Source organism: Cherax quadricarinatus, chromosome 15, assembly GCF_038502225.1.
Source record: "Cherax quadricarinatus isolate ZL_2023a chromosome 15, ASM3850222v1, whole genome shotgun sequence".
Taxonomy (NCBI): domain Eukaryota; kingdom Metazoa; phylum Arthropoda; class Malacostraca; order Decapoda; family Parastacidae; genus Cherax; species Cherax quadricarinatus.
This window is the reverse complement of record NC_091306.1, coordinates 44,631,418-44,655,776: the sequence shown is the minus strand read 5'-3', so window position 1 is coordinate 44,655,776 and position 24,359 is coordinate 44,631,418. Positions and strand designations below refer to the sequence as shown.

General features: G+C 40.6%; 1 protein-coding gene across 3 annotated transcripts in view; it reads right to left on the bottom strand.

Moving 5' to 3' along the window:
- Nucleotides 1-18,400, bottom strand: part of Phm (Peptidylglycine-alpha-hydroxylating monooxygenase) — a 145,441-nt gene extending 127,041 nt beyond the window's left edge. For 2 of the 3 annotated variants that reach the window (XM_070085333.1, XM_053797950.2), the window contains exon 1: nt 18,238-18,395. In XM_070085333.1, the coding sequence (XP_069941434.1) occupies nt 18,238-18,357 (120 nt within the window). In that variant the 5' untranslated portion in view covers nt 18,358-18,395. Of the gene's footprint in view, nt 1-18,237 lie in introns of all 3 variants that reach the window. The other variant, XM_053797949.2, reaches the window with a different exon arrangement.
- Between the last annotated feature and the right edge of the window lie 5,959 nt (nt 18,401-24,359).

Sequence of the window (24,359 nt, the reverse complement as noted above, 5' to 3'; positions counted from 1 at the left end):
TGGGACCGGACAACATCTCCCCGTGGGTCCTTAGAGAGGGAGCAGATATGTTGTGCGTGCCACTTACCACAATCTTCAACACGTCCCTGGAAACTGGGCAACTACCTGAGGTATGGAAGACGGCAAATGTAGTTCCCATTTTTAAAAAAGGAGACAGAAAAGAGGCACTAAACTATAGACCTGTGTCATTGACGTGTATAGTATGCAAAATTATGGAGAAGATTATCAGGAGGAGAGTGGTGGAGCACCTGGAACTGAACAAGAGTATAAATGCCAACCAGCACGGATTCACGGAAGGCAAATCCTGTGTCACAAACCTTCTGGAGTTTTATGATAAAATAACAGAAGTAAGACACGAGAGAGAGGGGTGGGTTGATTGCATCTTCTTGGACTGCAAGAAGGCCTTTGACACAGTTCCTCACAAGAGATTAGTGCAGAAGCTAGAGCATCAGGCGCATATAACAGGAAGGGCACTGCAATGGATCAGAGAATACCTGACAGGGAGGCAACAACGAGTCATGGTACGTAATGATGTATCACAGTGGGCACCTGTGACGAGCGGGGTCCCACAGGGGTCGGTCCTAGGACCAGTGCTATTTTTGGTATATGTGAACGACATGATGGAAGGGTTAGACTCAGAAATGTCCCTGTTTGCAGATGATGTGAAGTTAATGAGGAGAATTAAATCTGATGAGGACCAGGCAGGACTTCAAAGAGACCTGGACAGACTGGACACCTGGTCCAGCAAATGGCTTCTCGAATTTAATCCTGCCAAATGCAAAGTCATGAAGATAGGGGAAGGGCACAGAAGACCACAGACAGAGTATAGGCTAGGTGGCCAAAGACTGCAAACCTCACTCAAGGAGAAAGATCTTGGGGTGAGTATAACACCGAGCATGTCTCCGGAAGCACACATCAATCAGATAACTGCTGCAGCATATGGGCGCCTGCAAACCTGAGAACAGCATTCCGACACCTTAGTAAGGAATCGTTCAAGACACTGTACACCGTGTATGTCAGGCCCATACTGGAGTATGCAGCACCTGTTTGGAACCCGCACTTGATAAAGCACGTCAAGAAACTAGAGAAAGTACAAAGGTTTGCCACAAGGTTAGTTCCAGAGCTAAGGGGAATGTCCTATGAAGAAAGATTAAGGGAAATCGGCCTGACGACACTGGAGGACAGGAGGGTCAGGGGAGACATGATAACGACATATAAAATACTGCGTGGAATAGACAAGGTGGACAAAGACAGGATGTTCCAGGGAGGGGACACAGAAACAAGAGGCCACAATTGGAAGTTGAAGACACAAATGAGTCAGAGAGATATTAGGAAGTATTTCTTCAGTCATAGAGTTGTAAGGCAGTGGAATAGCCTAGAAAATGACGTAGTGGAGGCAGGAACCATACACAGTTTTAAGACGAGGTTTGATAAAGCTCATGGAGCGGGGAGAGAGAGGGCCCAGTAGCAACCGGTGAAGAGGCGGGGCCAGGAGCTAAGACTCGACCCCTGCAACCACAAATAGGTGAGTACACACACACACACACACATACACACACACACACACACACACACACACACACACACACACACACACACACACACACACACACACACACACACACACACACACACACACACACACACATACACACACAGAAACGTGGAGGGCCGAGATGATAGAGGAGGTACTGGAAAACCTCATGGATCAACACGTTAGGGACACTACCAGAAAGGGTGGAGAGGACGAACCAGCAAGACTGGACCTATTATGCACTTCGAGTAGTTCAGACATTGAGGACATTACATATGAAAGGCTCCTCGGAGCTAGTGATCACTGGGTCCTGAGCTTCGAATACATAGTAGAGTTACAAGTGGAGAAAGAAGCATGAAAGGCAGAACGAGTCAAGCCAAACTACAAAAGAGAGGTGCTACACAAGCAGTGAGGAATTTCCTGCATGAGATTCAGCTAGAAAGAGAACTAGAGGGAAAGTCAGTAAATGAAATGATGGAACATGTGACAACAAAATGCAAGGAAGTAGAGGATAGGATTATACCCAAGGGCAACAGGAATAATGGGAAGGCCAGGACGAGCCCTTAGTTCACCCAAAGGTATAGAGAGGCCAAAACTAAGTGGGTTAGAGAATGGAAGAAGTATATAAAGCAAAGGACCCAAGAAAATAAGGAGATTAGTCGATGAGCCAGAAATGAATATACACAGATATGGAGGGAGACCCGGCGGCATTACGAAAATAACATAGCAGCAAGAGCCAAGTCTGACCCGAAGCTGTTGTACAATCACATCCGGAGGAGAACAACAGTCAAGGGCCAGGTAATCAGGCTGAGGAAGGAAGGAGTGGAGATCACAAGAAACACCCGAGAAGTTTGTGAAGAGCTCAACATGAAGTTCAGAGAGGTATTTATACTGGAGACAGAAAGAACACCAGAAAGCTGGAGTGGTGGGGTACACCATCAAGTGCCGGACACAGTACATACAACAGAGAAGGAGGTGAAGAGGCTGCTAGCCGAGGCTAGATACCTCAAAGGTGAAGGGGCCTGATAACATCTCTCCATGAGTCCTGAGAGAGGGAGCAGAGGTGCTCTGTGTACCACTAACAACAATCTTCAACACATCTATCGAAACAGGACGACTACCTGAGGTGTGGAAGACAGCAAATGTAGTCCCATTTTTTATGAAAGGAGACAGACGTGATGCATTAAACTACAGACCAGTGTCAATGACATGTATATTTTGCAAAGTCATGGAGAAGATTACCAGAAGAAGAGTGGTGGATAATCTAGAAAGGAATGAGATTATTCACAACAACCAACACGGTTTCAGGGAAGGAAAAGCCCGTGTCACAAACCTACAGGAGTTCTACGACAATGTTGCGGAAGTAAGACAAGAGAGAGAGGAATTGGGGAGGGGGAGGGGTAGACTGCATTTTCTTGGACTGTAAGAAGGCGTTTGACACAGTTCCACACAAGAGATTTCTGCAAAGGCTGGAGGACCAGTGGGTCAGAGAATACCTGACAGGAAGGCAACGAGTCATGGTACGTGACGAGGTGTCAGAGTGGCCGCCTCTGACGAGCAGGGTTCTACAAGAGTCAGTCCTACGACGATGTTGTTTCTGGTATACACGAATGAATGACGGAAGGCATAGACTTAGAAGTGTCCCTGTTTACAGACGAGGTGAATCTATTGAGGAGAATTCAGTCGGATGAGGACCAAGCAGGACTAGAATGGGATCTGGACAGACTGCAACTCTAGCCCAGCAACTGGCTCCTGGAGTTTAAGCCCATCAAGTACAAAGCCATGAAGATCGGGGAAGGGCAGAGTAGATCGCAGAGTACCGTCTAGGTGGCCAAAGACTGCAAACCTCACTAAAGGAAAAGGATCTTGGGGTGAGTATAATACCGAGCACATCTCCTGAGGCGCATATCAACCAGATAACTGCTGCAGCATATGGGCGCCTGGCAAACCTAAGAATAGTATTCCGACACCTCAGTTATTAATCGTTCAAGACTCTGTACAACATGTATGTCAGGCCCATACTGGAGTATGCAGCACCGGTCTGGAACCCACACTTGGTCAAGCACATCAAGAAATTAGAGAACGTGCGAAGGTTTACAACAAGACTTGTACAGGAGCTAAGGAGTATGTTCTACGAGAAGACGTTTAGGGAAATCGACCTGACAATACTGGAGGATAGGGGGATATAACGACGTATAAAATACTTAGAGGAACTGACAAGATGGACAAGGCCAGAATGTTTCAGAGATGGAACACAACAACAAGGGGTCACAATTGGAGTTGAAGACCCATATGAGTCAAAGGGATGTTAGGAAGTATTTCTTCAGTCATTGAGTGTTCAGGAAGTGGAGCAGTCTGGAAAGTGATGTTATAGAGGCAGGAACCATACATTGCCTTAAGAAGAGATATGATAAGGCTCATGGAGCAGGGAGAGAGTGAACCTTGTAGTGACCAGTAAAGAGGGGGGGGGGGCGCAGGAGCTATGAATCCACCCCTGCAACCATAATTAGGTGAGCACACACAAACACACACACGATTATTAATTAAATTCGAAATTTCACTATAAAATGCTGGTGAACACAAGTAGGCCCCGAAGAAGTCACCAATCCTGAAGAACATTTCACCAACCCTGAAGAACATTTTACCATCCCTGAAGAACTAGTCAGCATGCCCTTAAGAACTAGTCACCAGGCTCTGAAGAACAAATAACCAGGCCCTGAACAACTAGTTACCAGGCCCTGAAGAGCAAATCACCAGGCCATGAAGAACAAGCTACCAGGCCATGAAGAACAAGCTACCAGGCCATGAAGAACAAGCTACCAGGCCATGAAGAACAAGCTACCAGGCCATGAAGAACAAGCTACCAGGCCATGAAGAACAAGCTACCAGGCCATGAAGAACAAGCTACCAGGCCATGAAGAACAAGCTACCAGGCCCTGAAGAACAAGCTACCAGGCCATGAAGAACAAGCTACCAGGCCCTGAAGAACAAGCTACCAGGCCATGAAGAGCAAATCACCAGACCATGAAGAACAAGCTACCAGGCCCTGAAGAACAAGTCACCAGAATCTGAAGAAAGCGCTGCCAGGCCTGTGAAGAACAAGTCACCAGGCCCTGAAGAAAAAGCTACCAGGCCCTGAAGAACAATCTACCAGGCCATGAAGAATAAGTCACCAAGCCCTGAAGAAAAAGCTACCAGGCCATGAAGAACAAGCTACCAGGCCCTGAAGAATAAGTCACCAGGCCCTGAAGAACAAGCTACTAGGCCCTGAAGAACAAGTCACCAGGCCCTGAAGAAAAAGCTACCAGGCCCTGAAGAAAAAGCTACCAGGCCCTGAAGAACAATCTACCAGGCCAGGAAGAACAATCTACCAGGCCATGAAGAATAAGTCACCAGGCCCTGAAGAACAATCTACCAAGCCATGAAGAACAAGTCACCAGGGCCTGAAGAAAAAGCTACCAGGCCCTGAAGAACAAGTCACCAGGCCCTGAAGAACAAGCTACCAAGCCATGAAGAACAAGTCACCAGGCCCTGAAGAACAAGCTACCAGGCCCTGAAGAACAAGTCACCAGGCCCTGAAGAACAATCTACCAAGCCATGAAGAACAAGTTACCAGGCCCTGAAGAAAAAGCTACCAGGCCCTGAAGAACAAGTCACCAGGCCCTGAAGAACAATCTACCAAGCCATGAAGAACAAGTCACCAGGCCCTGAAGAACAAGCTACCAGGCCCTGAAGAACAAGTCACCAGGCCCTGAGGAACAATCTACCAAGCCATGAAGAACAAGTCACCAGGCCCTGAATAACAAGTCACCAGGCCCTGAAGAACAATCTACCAAGCCATAAAGAACAAGTCACCAGGCCCTGAAGAACAATCTACCAAGCCATGAAGAACAAGTCACCAGGCCCTGAAGAACAATCTACCAAGCCATGAAGAACAAGTCACCAGGCCCTGAAGAACAAGTCACCAGGCCCTGAAGAACAAGTCACCAGGCCCTGAAGAACAAGTCACCAGGCCCTGAAGAACAAGTCACCAGGCCCTGAAGAACAAGTCACCAGGCCCTGAAGGACAAGTCACCAGGCCCTGAAGAACAAGTCACCAGGCCATGAAGAACAAGTCACCAGGCCCTGAAGAACAAGTCACCAGGCCCTGAAGAACAAGTCACCAGGCCCTGAAGAACAAGTCACCAGGCCCTGAAGGACAAGTCACCAGGCCCTGAAGAACAAGCTACCAGGCCCTGAAGAACAAGTCACCAGGCCCTGAAGAACAATCTACCAAGCCATGAAGAACAAGCTACTAGGCCCTGAAGAACAAGTCACCAGGCCCTGAAGAAAAAGCTACCAGGCCCTGAAGAACAAGTCACCAGGCCCTGAATAAAAAGCTACCAGGCCCTGAAGAACGAGTCACCAGGCCCTGAAGAACAATCTACCAGGCCCTGAAGAACAAATCACCAGGCCCTGAAGAACAAGTCACCAGGCCCTGAAGAACAAGTCACCAGGCCCTGAAGGACAAGTCACCAGGCTCTGAAGAATAATCTACTAGGCCCTGAAGAACAAGTCACCAGGCCCTGAAGAACAAGTCATCAGGCCCTGAAGGACAAGTCACCAGGCTCTGAAGAACAAGTCATCAGGCCCTGAAGAACAAGTCACCAGGCCCTGAAGACTAGCTACCAGGCCCTGAAGAACAAGTCACCAGGCCCTGAAGAAAAAGCTACCAGGCCATGAAGAACAAGTCACCAGGCCCTGAAGAATAGCTACCAGGCCCTGAAGAACAAGTCACCAGGCCCTGAAGAAAAAGCTACCAGGCCCTGAAGAAAAAGCTACCAGGCCCTGAAGAACAATCTACCAGGCCCTGAAGAACAAGTCACCAGGCCCTGAAGAACAAGTCACCAGGCCCTGAAGAACAAGTCACCAGGCCCTGAAGAACAAGTCACCAGGCCCTGAAGAACAAGTCACCAGGCCCTGAAGAACAAGTCACCAGGCCCTGAAGAACAAGTCACCAGGCTCTGAAGAACTACTTTCCATCGTTCATGGTGAGCGTGCACAAGAACCTGGTGAACCGTCAATTTAAGGCGTCCGGCTCAGCACTGGGGTCTGTGGGAGCAGATTTATGTGGCAAACTTTGCCCTTCGAAGGATTGTCATGAAGGGCTACCACATAGTTATTATGGTTTGACTTCGCCACATGCACTGGGATAGCAAATCACACTTTCAAAGTGTGACCAGGCACTGGTTCCTGGACCAAAACTTCATTTCCTATTTCAGATGCCGGGAAAACTTTGGTCTTTTGTTAACCGGAGAGGGTCAAAGGAGAAGAAATACACTGTTTTTTTCTGAGTAATCGCTTATTTTGTTTTATTCTATGCCTTTCCTACTTGAATCCACTGTTTTGAGTTTTCTACTTAGCAACTAATGAACCTCTCTGTTTAAAAGAAGTCAGTGGGGTCGAAATATGACTGCCTAACTCTCAACTCCTGAAGAACCTATTACTGCTGATACCCGGAGGTCCCTAAAGTAGGTTAGGGATCAGCTTGATCATTGGTTTGTGGAGAAATCTTTGTCTCTGGGCCTTGCCCTGTATTCTTCTGAAGAAACCAGATGACAAGGTCCGGATGAGTGAAGACTATGGAAAAGTGAAGTCACGGTACCTGACGCTTACTGATTTCCTTGCATGGACAACATCACAGATTGTTGCTAATGCTAAGTATGTCTTCAAACTGGATCTCCCTCAGGTACATTTTCAGGTACCCTTAAGTGGAAAGGCCACCAGGTAATCTTAAGTAACAGGGTCATTATCAATACAATACAGGGTCATTATCAATACAATATGACTGCATGTACAATGTGGCTTAATGTACAATGTGACTGCCACATTTCTAAAACTTATACACCTAGTCTATAGGCACATAAGCATATCTGGACAACTTAGAAGTCTTGTGACACCTGGATGAGCATATTTCTACCCTTCGTGAATTATTTGAGAGATTTTGGAAACACCAGTTAAAGGTAAACTTCAGTAAGTCAACCTTAGGTAGGTCATCAGTTACTTTTCTGGGTCACATAACTGGACAGGAGAAAGTAACGTCTAAACAGCAACCATTATAGCCATCCAGAATTACAAAGATCGCTATGAAAGAAAATCCCTCAAGCGGTTCCTTGGGATGGAAGGTTTCTACAGGAAATTATGTAGAAACTTCTTTATTATTGCGGCCTCCTTAACGAACCTTATCAGCATGTCATTGGTTAGCTAGCTGTGCGAGGAGGCTCTTCAGGAAAACAGAAAAGGTTGCTGTTCACAGATTCTGCACTCTCTCCAGATTATTCAAATCCATTGCTTTTACAAGTGGATGGATGCCTGTGGTATGAGAGTTGGCACAGCTCTTAAAGCATCTGGAGAGGGAGTTGTCCATCCCGTGGCATACTTCTCCACAAAGCTTAAACTCCATTACGGGGCCTAGTCAACCACTAAAAGATTGGCCCTTGCTCTGATTATGGCACTGGTGCATTTTGACATCTATGTGTCATCCTCTCCGTATGTGGTTCAGATGTGTAGCAATTACTTGTTGGGGAAGTGTAGACAGATACCTTAGACCTATGTAAGCCTTACTTTTTATACTGTATCTTCCTTTGGCATTGACTTGGCCTTAAAGTAACCTATTTCCAAAAGTTTATCTTTAAATTTTGCAGTCAGTTTTGTCGCATACCGCCAGCTGGGTAGCATAGTAAGAGAAGAAATGCGGTCCCACTAGCTAGTTTTTTGTATGTGGGGTAAGGTGACATGCTAACCATCTGGAGGATGCTATCAGACTCCAGCTGTAACAGTGCACTGAGGATGACTGCATGGTGTGCACAGAGTACGTCACTTTTATTCAGTGTGCATCACACAACCACACTTTCTGCATTCTCTCCATAATCAGTCGAAAGCACAATAGTTTATTGCAGCTATAGGCATCAGGGTCCCCTCGCCCTATACCGAGGACAACCTATCAATTATTAACGTCAAGTAATCAGGATGAGGAACTGAGCTCCAGACTTTATATCTACTCTCGGGTCAGTCTCTCTCATTAGCTTTAGGCTGATTAACAAGTAGGAATATATAAGCCTTTGAGGAATCTCATTCTTGCTCTATTATTATGTTACTCATAAGTATGGCGTATGTTAAATATTGTGCATATTTGTATCTGATATTAGTAGTGGGAATTTGCAGGTACTCCCCCCCCCAAAAAAAAAAATACCACTGGTGTTTGTTTTTGCCTTAAATATTCCCTGGTCGCTCCTTTCTGCTAAACTTTCTTACGGCCAGGTACCACAGGCCTTTTAATTGTACCTGTGTTCGTAATACATGAGGCTCAAGTGAAAAACTTATGGACAATCGACGTCACGTTCAAAGGCGCCTGTATTTTTATACATATATATACACACGTACATACAGCTCGATTAATGCAAAAAAGAGCCACGGGTAAATCGCATGAAACACGAGTTTGTCCTTTAAAAGAGTTGCAGCATCCTATTACGTGACCGGTATGTACATAATAAGATCGTTATAGGGAGGGCTTACCGCCCAGAACCCTGCATAACCGTCACGAAGACATCAGTTCGCAGTTCCCTCAACGGCAAGTGTAGACGGAGGCTGTTACTACCCGGACCTCAATTAAAAAACAAAAAGTGTAGAGATGTTCTGTGTTTTAAAGACTACGGCAAAGATAAACCCGAATAATAATAATAATAATAATAATAAGAGACCCTTGGACTGTCGAAGTCACTGGCTGGCGAAACGTTTCCTCAATTGTCTAATTCTTCAACTTGTCTGTTTTCTGTACCATTTATATTACAACAGTAATGGTGCCTGTTATTAAATAATGCCAGTTAATGAAGCTAACGAGGCGGGAACAGGAGCTAAGAATCGACTCCCGCAGATACAATTCGGTAATTACACACAACACATACAATTAATTTTATAAATGAATATGGAAACTAATGAATTATTAAGCAATGCAAAGTGGCTAAAATTAAATAAATCAGATGACAGTTAGGGCATAACAGGTTATGTAGATGTTAACAGATTTGCATGCAAAGTAGAAAGTCAAAATGCCTGAGTATCATGCAAGAGAATTTCGTTAAACTGATAATAAGTGAAAGTGGTAATAAGCCTCACGAAGAATACAAATTGTGGTATCCTCAAAAAGTCCAGCAATGCAGTAGTCGATTCAACAAAGGAAAATCTCGAAACACCTTTCGTGTATATAGATGAACACGTGATCAACAAAAGAAAATGAATACATATTTCAAACCCTAAATTGTAATATGAAGTGTTTACACCTCCCCACATGAATAAAACAGACAAGTTTATTGAGTTTTTGCTACATACGTAAACATGTGACGTCTTAATGTACCCCCCCCCAAACTAGCACTGTCCCTACACCATCACAACACCATGAGATCAACATGACTTTATCCCTAATTAAGAGATAAATTTATTTCTCATGTTAGAGTACAAGTGAGTTCAGGCTTCAGTAACCAACATGCAGTCGATGGGCTTCAAACCTAGCAAACTAATGTGGCTAGGAAGACTGAGACGGAAATGACCAGAAAGAGGGGAGATTAAAAAAGCAAAATGGGCATTAGAAAAAATGGACGTTAGAAAAATGGATATTAGAAAAAATGGACATCAAAAAATAGGTATTAGAAAAAAAAGGACAGAAAATAAACAGTATTAGCACAGTAAAGAGGATAAAACAGATACAGAAATTGTGGAGAGAGAGACTACGTACATGGATTCAGAGTAGTTATGATAGAACTGAAAAATTAACACATCGAGTACAGTAGGCAGTTTTAGGCTATGGGGCAGGGCTCAGGAGCTAAGTCTCAACCCCCGCAAGTAGAAATAAGCGAAAACACACATCCTGAACTACCTTATAACAGTATGAAAATTGAAACTAGTTTACTTACTGCCAAATGTAACTCAGTACTTCATTACACCGGTTCCAATGTATCACCTGAATTCTACGACTTACCTTCTAATAATTCCTCTCTACCAGTTCCCTCTGTACTAGTTACATTCTACCAGTCTTGATTATTAACGCTAAAATCTCGTCGTTACGAAGAGAAACTCAAGGTTTTACCAGGACACTACGACTGTGTTTTTCATAAGGACCGGACATTTCAGTGTGACCTTTGACCAAAATAAACCTCAAGGAAGCTAACCTAGTTTGGAGGCAACAACTTGACGCACTCAGACTCAAGTGAGATGGTAAACAAAACTTCACATCAACACTTTCAAGTGCCACATTTTTTGGTGGCACTCACGCGTGCGCATATATATATATATATATATATATATATATATATATATATATATATATATATATACGTCGTGCCGAATAGGCAGAACTTGCGATCTTGGCTTAAATAGCAACGCTCATCTTGCCATATAGGACAAGTGAAAATTTGTGTATGCAATAATTTCGCCAAAACCACTCTGAACCTAACGAAAAAAATATATTTCACTGTGTTTACTTAGCATTAAATTACTGTAAACAAATCTAAAATATATTTAGTTGGGTTAGGCTAAAATAAATTGCTCTCGTTATAATAAGGTTAGGTAAGTTTTCTAAGATTCTTTTGGTGCAAAATTAATTTTTTTTACATTAACATTAATGAAAAAAATATATCTTTAAACGTATAAGAGAAAATTTCAGAAAGGACTTAATTTTAAATGAGTTCTTGCTAATTGACCAGTTTTACATATTCGGCACGACATATACATATATATATATATATACATATATACATATATATATATATATATACATATATACATATATATATATATATATACATATATATATATATATATATAAATATAAATATATATATATATATATATATATATATATATATATATATAAATATATATATATATAGATATATAGAGATATATATATATATATATATATACAAAACAACCACTGTGAAAGAATAGAGAAATTGCAACTTCAAAAAAACTTAATAATGTTGAAATTGCAAAAGCCTTTTGTAACTTTGAAAAATTTTCTGATTTATCCTCTGATGAAATTAATATTAGTAAAGGAATGGTATATAACTCTATGTTAAAACCAAACATTCCCAATTGCCCTCAAAGATTCTTTAAGTCTTATGATACACTTAATAACAATAAAAATTTACGCCTTACTAAAGCAGACAAAATAAATGCAATAGTAATTATGAAAGAAAGTGATTACCAAGAAAAAATGAATGATCTCTTAGATGATACTGAAACCTATTCTAAACTTAGGAAAAATCCCCTAGAAACCGTTAACAGAACTTTCAATAAAACAATAAAACTTCTATTGAAAGGCAAAGATGAATTAGTCAAACAATTTACTTCCACTAATCCATCTTTACCTTACATGTATGGACTAATAAAAACACATAAACCAGGGAATCCATTCAGACCAATTATTAGCTCCATAGGATCAGTTTCATATAAATTATCCAAATGGTTTGTTGATATTTTGAGCCCTATTGTTGGTAAAATTTCTAACTTGAATGTTAAAAACAACAGGGATTTAGTTGATAAATTAAGCTCCTTGACTGACTTAAATGATTTTAACATGGTTAGTTTTGATGTTCCTTCCTTGTTTACGAAAGTTCCTGTTGATGATTTATTAAGTTTCTTATCTGAAGAACTCGTTAATTATGATTTACCATTGCCAGTTCCTATCATTAAACTTATCAAACTTTGAATTGTTGATGCAAAATTTGTATTTAATGATAAGTTTTACACTCAGAAGTTTGGTATGGGAATGGGAAATCCTCTTTCACCTGTTCTTAGTAACCTATACATGGAATTTTTTGAAACAAGGTTACTTAACACAATCCTCCCTAATAGAGCTAAATGGTTCAGATATGTTGATGATATTTTGTGTCTTATGCCCAAAAATGTAGATATACACCATTTCCGTGGCAAATTAAATAGCTTAGCCCATTCTATAAACTTTACTGTTGAGTTAGAAGAAAATAACTCATTGCCTTTTCTAGATGTTTTAATTATTAAAGGTAATAATGAATTCAAATTTAAAATTTACAGAAAACCTACAAATAACTGTTCCTATGTCCACTATTATTCCTCGCATCAAGATAGAGTCAAATAGTCTGTTTTCTCATCAATGTTTTTGAGAGCTTTACGTATTTGCAGTCCAGAGTTCATAGATGAGGAAATATCCAAAATTTATGAAATAGGTAATGATTTGAAATACCCAAGAAACGTAATTGGTAAATCTTTTAAAATTGCTAGAAATACTTTTTACAATCCAAAAAGGGACAACCAACCTTATTCAACTAAAAATATGTTGGTTCTCCCTTACCATGAAAACTTGGTTGATATGCATTCTCTTCTTAAGACTTTTAATATCAAAGTTGTATTTAAAAATCTTGATACAGTTAAAAAAAACTTTTGATAAAGAATTTCCCCCAAAATGCTGACGGATGTGTCTATAAGATTCCTTGTAAAATTTGCGATAAAGTTTATTACGGTCAAACTGGTAAAAATCTCAAACTAAGATTAAAACAACATAAATATAGCACTAGAACTGGACAAGATTCCAATGCTCTATTTATTCATGTGAGAGATTTTAACCTTCTACTTGATTTTCAAAAAGTTGAGAAAGTAGTATCAAGCAAGTCCATGGTCGACGGGAATATAAATGAATCAGTTTTGACAATAATATGAATATTTCCTTTGGTTTATATAAATTAGATCCATTTATAATTAATAGAATTTGGGAAGAATTTAATAATACATTGGACAAATAATAAATTTTAAAATGCTTAATTCTTGGGTAGAATAGTTTGTTGGTGGGTTTTGTGAAGGGCCTGTCTAGTTGGGCCAGCAGGCCTGCTAAAGTGTTCCCTTTCTTATGAGTAGCGCGTCAGGTGTTGCTTTGTTGTGGGTAAGTGATAGTGAGGTGTGGGCTAGACCCTTCATATGCCTTCCTTTGATGCATCACTTTCATTGTTCCTTGATAATGTGAGTAGTCACGAAAGCGCTTAGAATTTCTCTATTCTTTCACAGTGGTTGTTTTGCATATTCTGAAATCACCTGTTTACTGTGATCTTATTGCATATATATATATATATATATATATATATATATATATATATATATATATATATATATATATATATATATATATATATATATATATATATATATATATATATATATATATATATATATATATATATATATATATATATATATATATATATATATATATATATATATATATATATACATATATATATATACATATACATATATATATGCATATATATATATATATCTATATATATATATATATATATATATATATATATATATATATATATATAATATATATATATAATATATCTATATATATATATATATATATATATATAGATATAATATATATATATAATATATATATGTATATATATATATATATATATATATTTGTCGTGCCTAATATGTAAAACTGGTTAATTAGCAAGAACTCATTTAAAATTAAGTCTTTTCTGAAATTTTCTCTTATACGTTTAAAGATATATTTTTTCATTAATATTAATGTACAAAATTTTAATTTTGTACCAAAAGAATCTTAGAAAACTTACCTAACCTTATTATAACAAGAGCAATTTATTTTAGCCTAACCCAACTAAATATATTTTAGATTTGTTTACAATAATTTAATACTAAACAAACACAGTGAAATATATTTTTTTCGTTAGGTTCAGAATGATTTTGGCGAAATTATTGCATACACAAATTTTCACTTGTCCTATATGGCAAGATGAGCGTTGCTATTTAAGCCAAGATCGCAAGTTCTGCCTATTCGGCACGACACATACACACATATACATATATATATGTCGTGCCGAATAGGCACGTCTTCACTGGAGTGAGTGAGGAAGAGAGAGAGAGAGAGAAGGGTACAGGAAGTGCCACCAGGCACAACAGTGCCCACACCAGGAACGATGTTGGGAATAAGAATGTTGAATTTCCTGAATCTTTTTAAACCAATTTGTCGGTATTAATAACCAAGATTTAAACCAACATAAAAACTACTTTTAAAAGTTGTACTGTTATCTAGATTACAGGATATCGAACTAGATGTAAGGATTAAGAAAAGGTTGTCTCAACTGTTTGCAGGGCTATCATAATAAGGAACGACCTATACAAAATGAACAAGAGATCACCTTATCATGACCAAAGATCCTTGAACATTCTCTGGTTATAGCTCACCATTGTTGATAATTTGAGCTCGACGGAATGAGGTATTGTCAAGAAAAGAAGACTGTATATATCTAAGTATACGACCGGATCTGGAATAAAGTTGTTGGAAAATATTATACTTAAGGGCTCGCTAAACTCCTGAAACTTAAACAACAGCTTTAGGTGAGCGGTAGTCAAAGGATTACAAAGGTACATAAGAGACTGGACAGAAAAGTTTTGATAGCTGAACAAGTTAGAGTGGTAATGAACTATTTAAATGTTTATCTCCGGTCACAGTCGCAGCGAGTTATTTATATACCTTTGATATATACCTTTGAATAATTTCGAGAGTATATCTACTAGCTGAGCCCGGCCATGGGCCAGGCTCGTCTGGTGCTTGCCTGGTCAACCAGGCTGCTGCTGCTGGAGGCCCACTGCCCCACATATGCAGATATTAATTTGGTCACATACACACACAGAGGGAAATTCTGCCAAAAACCTACTGGAGTTTTATGACAAGGTAACGGAAGTAAGACATGAGAGAAAGGGGTGGGTAGATTGCATTTTCTTAGACTGTAGGAAGGCCTTCGACACAGTTCCCCACAAAATATTAGTGCAAAAGCTAGAGGATCAGGCACGCATAACAGGAAAGGCACTGCAATGGATCAGGGAATACCTGACAGGGTGGCAAAGAGTCATGGTACGTGACGAGGTGTCAGAGTGGGCGCCTGTGGCGAGAGGCGTTCCACAGGGGTCAGTCCTAGGACTAGTGCTGTTTTTGGTATATGTGAATGACATGATCAGTTTGGAATAAATACTTGGTCAAGCACATCAAGAAATTAAAGAAAGCGCAAAGATTTGAAACAAGACTAGTCCTGGGGCTAGGGGAAATGTCCTACGACGAAAGTTAAAGGGAACTCGGCCTGACGACACTGTAGGACAGGAGGGTTAGGGGGAGACATGATAACGACATATAAAATACAGCGAGGAATTGACAAGGTGGACAAAGATAATATGTTCTAGAGATGAGACACAGAAACAAGGGGACACAGTTGTAAGTTGAAGACTCAGATGAGTCAAAGGGATGTCAGAAAATATTTCTTCAGACGCAGAGTTGTCAGGAAGTGGAATAGTCTGGAAGATGATGTAGTGGAGGCAGGAACAACACAGCGCTATCACCAGCTTCTCGTTCCACTTCAGCTATTCCTAAGCACCTGACATCAAATTCAGAAGACCATCATTCTGTACATATTAGGTTTGTTTCACTTGATTTATTTAGTTTTATCATCATTTGCTTCAGTTAGGACGAACTCACATTCAATTGTTTTATATTTTGAGATTTGTTTATATTTACTAAAAAGTTGTTTATCTTTGGTTTTAATTTTTCTGTTTTCTTTTCACAAGGAGGAGGGGGGCTCCTTCACATATTCTTTGAGGGGTCTGAAGGGGCCCTAACACCTTCACAAGTGTCATCCTTATATACATGGACGCATATGAGCGTTCTGTCTAAAGGGTAGAGCCCCAATTATTGATGCTTGCTCAAATTTCTTCACGAGAGCCATCACTCTGTACGACAACAACAGCACTACCAGCAGCACCAGTGGATTACTGAATACAACCATCAACATTCAACATCAATAATTTGCCAAAGAGTGTGCAGTGTGACTAAGTTATCAATACAGCTTAAGGCATCCTAGTATCCACTTTTTTTAAAAGCAAGTTTTTCATATTTCACCATTTTCTCTTCTCATGTATATTCAGTTTCAAATTTGCTACACTTCTAGAAGTTTTTTTAAATGGCACTAAAGCTCCCATACCTCCTACGGGGTAGAAAATAGCACAACTGAGGGACTGAAGTGAATTCTTACAAGTTACCTCGTATAAAGTCCACTAACAATCCTGAAGTACGATTCATCAGCCCAGATAGGATATATATATATATATATATATATATATATATATATATATATATATATATATATATATATATATATATATATATATATATAATTAGAGTTCTAAACCAGTGTGCAAGAAATCTCAAGGAAATCAAATCCGGGAATAGTCCATATAAAAGTTTGTCAGAGGGCGCCATAAACTCTTCTCGGGTTAGAGCGGAAAATCTGAAGTCGATCGGATGAGGCATTCTTAAGTTGGAAACGAAAATCTTGGAAGGAAAACAAATTTTTTTTAGGCTGCCACTAAGTACGTTTTAAGGGATACCAAAACGTATGGAAATAATTTTTACAAAATACCGACACGACGTAAAAATAGACAGAAATGCAATATAATGCGACCCTTGATTGACAACGTTTCGCCCACACACTGGACTTCATCAAGTCACAAACGGATGTTTATGACCTGATAAAGCCCAGTGTGTGGGCGAAACATAGTCATTAAAGGATGGCATTATACAGCGTTTGCCTGTTGTACCAAAAAAAAAAAATTTGAGAATTAGTCAGACAGGCTAAACTATCCCAAGAAATATTTCTTATAAAAGTTTTTCATATATTTTTAACTAGACTGACGAAAAAAAATGCACCAAATCGAAATTATAAACTACTAAAATTACAGTAATAAAAGCACTTTAATGGAGGTTAATCCGACTAATATCATCTTAGACTATTAAATTATATTACTCAAGAAGCTATAACTTTTTTGTCCTTCAGTATATTAGTAAAAAAAAAAAAAATAGCAGGTGACAATGACAATTGTCATGTCTCTGGCAACCAGGAGTGTGACGCAAGTGTGACGTCACAACTCCCGCCCACACGTTGTACTCAGCCCACGATATTATTATCTTCAATAACCTTGATTTAATTTACAAAAAAAGAAAGTCCAAATATACCATTACAGAGGAATGAATGGTTTATACTGATATATGATAGAAGTTGGAGTGTATAGGTTATATTCTCAGAGGTGGATGTATGACGTACCATATGGTTATAAAGGGAGCGCTAAAACCACATGGATAATTCAGCATATGGGCAATGTGTGTTTATTCGATTTCATCTAAGAGAGGGGTGGCTCCAATTCCTTTGATCAAGAGCCCTTCGCGCGCATCGAGGTACTGCACCTGAAGGGTGTACTATACGTTAAATAGTTTAGATCTGCATAGTGTTTATATTAGTTTATATTATTAACATCGTTCATTTCGAGTCATTGTGGCTGAATTTGGTGAACATAAATTTATCTGGGTTAATATGCGTGATACACAGCGTCTGTGTTACATGGAGTCACAGCGCGAGTGGAAAGAGGATCGTCATCAAGACTTTATTATGGAAATGCAGCAGTTGTGCGATGTATTTTTATTATTGTGTAGTAACTTGCGTTGATCATGGGAACAGTGAAGGTAGAGCTAGACTACACGTGTCTCCCTCACACTACAACACTCCTCACATACTTCCTACTGCACTAGCAACTTAACAGTCAACACTAAAACAAAAGCTCACCCGCTCAGGCTTGACGTGTGGCATTAACAGCGGGAACTTCTGCAGGGTGTCAGTAGGTGCGGCTGTGGCCATGACAGCCAGCAGCAGCAGCAGAGACAACACTCCCTCACACCAAGCCATCTTGACTTCAACTGGTGGCTGAGCGGCGGTGGTGGGTTTCCAATCCCAGTCCCCTGCCACCACGACTCCCTCCGGGGATCCCAGGGAGGCCATGGCCAACCCCTATCATCCCATCCCCTAGGAAACCCCAGGGCCGACCCTGGAAGCCCCTCCCTCCAGCCACACCTGCCTCGCGCAGATCAATACGCTCTCTACACTTGCCGGAACTTTACGCCAACGCACAAACATGTCTTCGCTCTATCTTAAGCTTTATAACTACGCCGCTTGTATCTTAATTCCGTTTCGCTGAGTCGGTGCTCGTAAACTCACGTTATGAAAAGAGGAACACGACAGATATATCATTTGAGTGGCATTAGATTCTCTGGAAGGCATCCATTATGTCGAGATAGCGAAGGTGTAACAGGTGAGCTAAAGACCAATATCATGCCGGGGGTCTGCGCCCCCCGCTGCCAGGTCACAGACCAGCCCTCACGTTCTATTTCAATTTGCAAGTTTTATTCACTCGTGTTCCCTTGTCCCGGCCATATAACCTGATCAAATTCTGCTCACTGTTTAAACATAAAATGGCTTTCTATTTAAAACTAATCACATTAGTTTTAAATTTCAATGCTAACAAAATGGATTGTTGTAATGAATGATTGAAAATGGATAAACTAATGTTTCCAACAATCTGCTGCAAACAATGATTCTTGAATAACTACCCTCAAAATATAGCACCTCCTTCCTTTTCCTTTCTCGAGGTGCAAGTGTTCCCTAACACTGTCTTGGTGCAAGTGTTCCCTAACACTGTCTTGGTACAAGTGTTCCCTAACACTGTCTTGGTGCAAGTGTTCCCTAACACTGTCTTGGTACAAGTGTTCCCTAACACTGTCTTGGTGCAAGTGTTCCCTAACACTGTCTTGGTGCAAGTGTTCCCTAACACTGTCTTGGTGCAAGTGTTCCCTAACACTGTCTTGGTGCAAGTGTTCCCTAACACAGTCTTGGGGCAAGTGTTCCATAACACTGTCTTTGTGCAAGTGTTCCCTAACACTGTCTTGGTGCAAGTGTTCCCTAACACTGTCTTGGTGCAAGTGTTCCCTAACACTGTCTTGGTGCAAGTGTTCCCTAACACTGTCTTGGTGCAAGTGTTCCCTAACACTGTCTTGGTGCAAGTGTTCCCTAACACTGTCTTGGTGCAAGTGTTCCCTAACACTGTCTTGGTGCAAGTGTTCCCTAACACTGTCTTGGTGCAAGTGTTCCCTAACACTGTCTTGGTGCAAGTGTTCCATAACACTGTCTTTGTGCAAGTGTTCCCTAACACTGTCTTGGTGCAAGTGTTCCCTAACACTGTCCAGGTGCAAGTGTTCCCTAACACTGTCCAGGTGCAAGTGTTCCCTAACACTGTCCAGGTGCAAGTGTTCCCTAACACTGTCCAGGTGCAAGTGTTCCCTAACACTGTCCAGGTGCAAGTGTTCCCTAACACTGTCTTGGTACAAGTGTTCCCTAACACTGTCTTGGTGCAAGTGTTCCCTAACACTGTCCAGGTACAAGTGTTCCCTAACACTGTCTTGGTACAAGTGTTCCCTAACACTGTCCAGGTACAAGTGTTCCCTAACACTGTCCAGGTACAAGTGTTCCCTAACACTGTCTTGGTACAAGTGTTCCCTAACACTGTCCAGGTACAAGTGTTCCCTAACACTGTCCAGGTACAAGTGTTCCCTAACACTGTCTTGGTGCAAGTGTTCCCTAACACTGTCTTGGTGCAAGTGTTCCCTAACACTGTCTTGGTGCAAGTGTTCCCTAACACTGTCTTGGTACAAGTGTTCCCTAACACTGTCTTGGTACAAGTGTTCCCTAACACTGTCTTGGTACAAGTGTTCCCTAACACTGTCTTGGTGCAAGTGTTCCCTCGAGTAACACTGTTGGTGTTACTCGAGGCAGTCCGTGGCCTCTTCCCACTATGTAAACACTGGCTTAATTAACACCTTCAGTTAATACAATAAATGTTTAGTTGTAATTTAACACACACACACACACACACGCACTCAGATGAGTCATAGGAATGTTAGGAAGTATTTCTTCAGCCTCAGAGTTGTCAGGAAGTGAAACAATCTGCAGAGCGAAGTAGTGGAAGCAGGAGCCATACATACGATGCGATACGAGGTACGATAGGGCTCATTGGAGCAGGGTGAAAGTGGGCCTAATAGCGACCAGCGAAGAGGAGGGGCCATGAGCTAAGAACCGACCCCTGCAACCACAAATAAGCGAGAATACACACACACACACTCGCTCAGATTTAACTGAGCTTAAACGTAAATTACCAAAAGGCTTCAAGTTACCCCAGGAGAGTTCATAAATAACCCTAGAATTTAAAATAAAACCGAAATTTCGACCTGTCCAAGACCATCTTCAAGTCGCAAGTGAAAAATGAAACCGAAGAAGGCGAGAAGTCAGGTTACGATGTTAAATTTAATAGGGTGTATATATGGTCAGATGGAATAATTTTCATAGTTCAGGATCTGATTTTGTGATGTGAGTAAATAGATTTGTCAGAGCTTATTGTTAGGGTAGCACTGAAAGTGGGTTGGGCAAATGTTCTGTTAGTGGGTTGGTATTGTAAAGGACTTGCCAAGTATGGGCCAACAGGCCTACTGCAGTGTTCATCCTTTCTTATGTTTTTATGTGCTGCTGCACAGGACGCCTTTCCCTTTAAGGGATGGGTGAAGGGCTCTCAGTCAAAGAAATTAGAGTTACCTTCTCCAATTCATTCGATCTAACTTCATTATCTTCCATTCCTCAAGCTCTGTATTACCATTATGTGTTAAATGTTTCCCCTAGATTATAACAATAATAATAATTATTCCCTTGCATCCATGCCATGTATCTTGTCAGACCTTTCATGATATACACTTGACTCCTATATATAAAAAGCGCTTTTCTAACAGCTTCTTGAAATAACAGACTGTTTTAGCGCTTACGTGTTCTGTAATTATTTGCTAAAATCATTCGCTCACATTTGTGTTGCACCTCTTACCACGTAGTTTCACTCAGATGTTTCATGTTATTGTAACTCTTTGCATTTGTAAGCAGGTGTGTGTGCGTGTGTGTGTGTCAAAATTATATAACACTTTCAAGGATAAAATTAGATCTCGTAGCTTCTGCTTCCCAACACAATATTCAGTGCTCTGAGCTTTTCATCACGATTGATCCATTATTAAGTTATAGGATTTGAGGCTTTTCTCTACATCTTCTCAAGATATCGATATGTAAAGTGTTATTATTGTTTCGAGTTTTTTTTTTTCATTCGTTATTTCTAGCTATGAATGCTGCCCTGCTTTTGTCTTTGCTGCTCGCAGTCAGATGTGTTTTAAACTATGTCATGGTATTTCATACAAAGTTCTCTCTCTCGTCTTCATTAACGGGTTTTCTGATATTTTTATTTTATACATGCATGTTCGATATTACTATTTTCCAAATGCATTACAGAGCATATATAGACAATGCCATCCTCCAAGTCTCCAAGGACTGTGTCAACCTATTATAGATGCTACACGTGTTCCTAATCTTATATCGTTTGTGAAGTTTGAGTTTCCTGATAGCATCTTGTCTTGATCATTATATTAAAAACAGGTTTGGACAAAGGACTCTTCCCTGAGGAACTCCTCAGCTCCTCTGATTTTTCTCCAGATAAAAGTGCTCGTTAATGTCTATCAGTGACTTAATTCCTATTCCAAGCTTGAGGGCTTCTATAAAATGAGACATAATCATTGTACAGGTTACAGTTACTAGAGAAAATAACTCTGACCTTAATGTATACTGTAAGTGCTGTTTTCCATGGTGCAGACTGAACTGAATGCTGCGTTGAGCGTCGTAGTCATTATTTTATTACGGACAGTTATTTGACCGTCACAGTCAGTTAAAGGACGTATTATGGTCTATTAAAATATTTCACCAGTAGCAACGTAAAACATGCGACGATGACGACAACTTCATGATGACACAGTCATCTCTGAAACAGCAAGAGTAACGGCCAGTCATCCCTGAAACAGCAAGAGTGACGGCCAGTCATCCCTGAAACAGCAAGAGTGACGGCCAGTCATCCCTGAAACAGCAAGAGTGACGGCCAGTCATCCCTGAAACAGCAAGAGTGACGGCCAGTCATCCCTGAAACAGCAAGAGTGACGGCCAGTCATCCCTGAAACAGCAAGAGTGACGGCCAGTCATCCCTGAAACAGCAAGAGTGACGGCCAGTCATCCCTGAAACAGCAAGAGTGACGGCCAGTCATCCCTGAAACAGCAAGAGTGACGGCCAGTCATCCCTGAAACAGCAAGAGTGACGGCCAGTCATCCCTGAAACAGCAAGAGTGACGGCCAGTCATCGTCATCATCCAGTCATCGGGAGAAGAAACCTCTTAATAAACTGCACTTACAATGAAGAAGACCAGTGTACCGCTCTTCTTCCCATTAAGTGTCTGTTTCCCAGTGTAACCTTATCTCATTATCTCCAGATCATCTGCTTCGTTGTTCGGAATTATCGTAGTACCATTTTTGGCAATCACAACTGCTCTTTTATTTCATCCGCCAGTAAGAATTTGTTAGATCGCCATCCACAGTATTGCAGTAGTAACAGCTAAGTTAGGAAGCAGTTCTCGACCACGCTAATTACTCCATTTGCTTCTTGATCTTATAACTTTACTGAAGCATCACATTATGATAGTGACTCGGTGACCTGATGCGACTACCAACGCTGTCTTGATATTGAGTCAGATGTAATCATGTAGTTAGTCATTGATGTCACATGACCTCACAGAGTGAGTGTACATCATGTTGGTGGTCACTCACATGTCAGTGATGTTGTCTTTGCCTCTCCTCAGTCCCAACTAACTTAGATATGAATAACTAAAGTGTAATAAACACTTGTCAATGCTCAATGGAGACAGAAACTCAGGAAGTTGACTGATCTGCATGTTTCGATCCCCTTCTGGGGTCCTCTTCAGCAGGAGAAGATCCCAGCAGGGGGTCGAAATTTATAGATCAACCAACATCCTGAGTTTCCGTCTCAAACTTAGATATATTTAAAGCATAACACTGTACAGTGTTACTAGTACTACAAATAATAGCCAGAGGTTTCTGGGTTGCTGCGCCAACGGTGAGAGGTATCCCTGTACTGCAAAACTCCAGCACTCAGTAGCTCAGTGCAAATGAGAGGGATATCGCAGAGTGCTGCGTAAGTTTCTAATGCTGTTAAATATCACCACTGAAGACTTACAGCGAATCAGAAGAAGCATGCACAAGTTATCACGTGGAAACTGATATCTCGATATTCTCAGTAAAAAAAAAAACTGGGACACACATAGGCCTAAACTTATTGAATGCTTCCACTAAGAAACACCAAGTTTGAAACTAAACTGAAGTGGCATTCTCTTGTTATCTGAGGGAGATATCCAAAAAACTCACCAGCACACAAGGTTTGAAGCCGCTCGGAAATTACATTATTAAGTTATCAGAGTTCAAGGATTGAAGCCGCTCAGACGAGTCAACCTGAAATTTTCTCATAAAAATCAATATATTTTTTCCCTTTTTCTTCCACAAAAAAGGCAAATTGCGAACTACACAGGTCAAAATCAATCCAAACTTTTCTGTATGTCAAATGACAAGCAATTAAGTGTTAAGTAAGAAAGTGAATAATTAAGTTATATTTAGGCTCTGAATACTTATTATGCAAATTTGTTTACAAAGGTCTTGAGAGCACACAGATATGAGCACATAAAGAGAGCTTTATGTAGATAAGAGAGAGAGAGAATGGTGAACCTACGGCACACGTGCCCAGTCTGTCAGGCAAAAAAAAAAAATATCGTTGGCATGTGGCATGTACTGTTGACACATGGCATGTACTGTTGACACTTGGCATGTACTGTTGACACGTGGCACGTACTGTTGACGCATGGCATGTACTGTTGACACGTGGCATGTACTGTTGACACATGGCATGTACTGTTGACACTTGGCATGTACTGTTGACA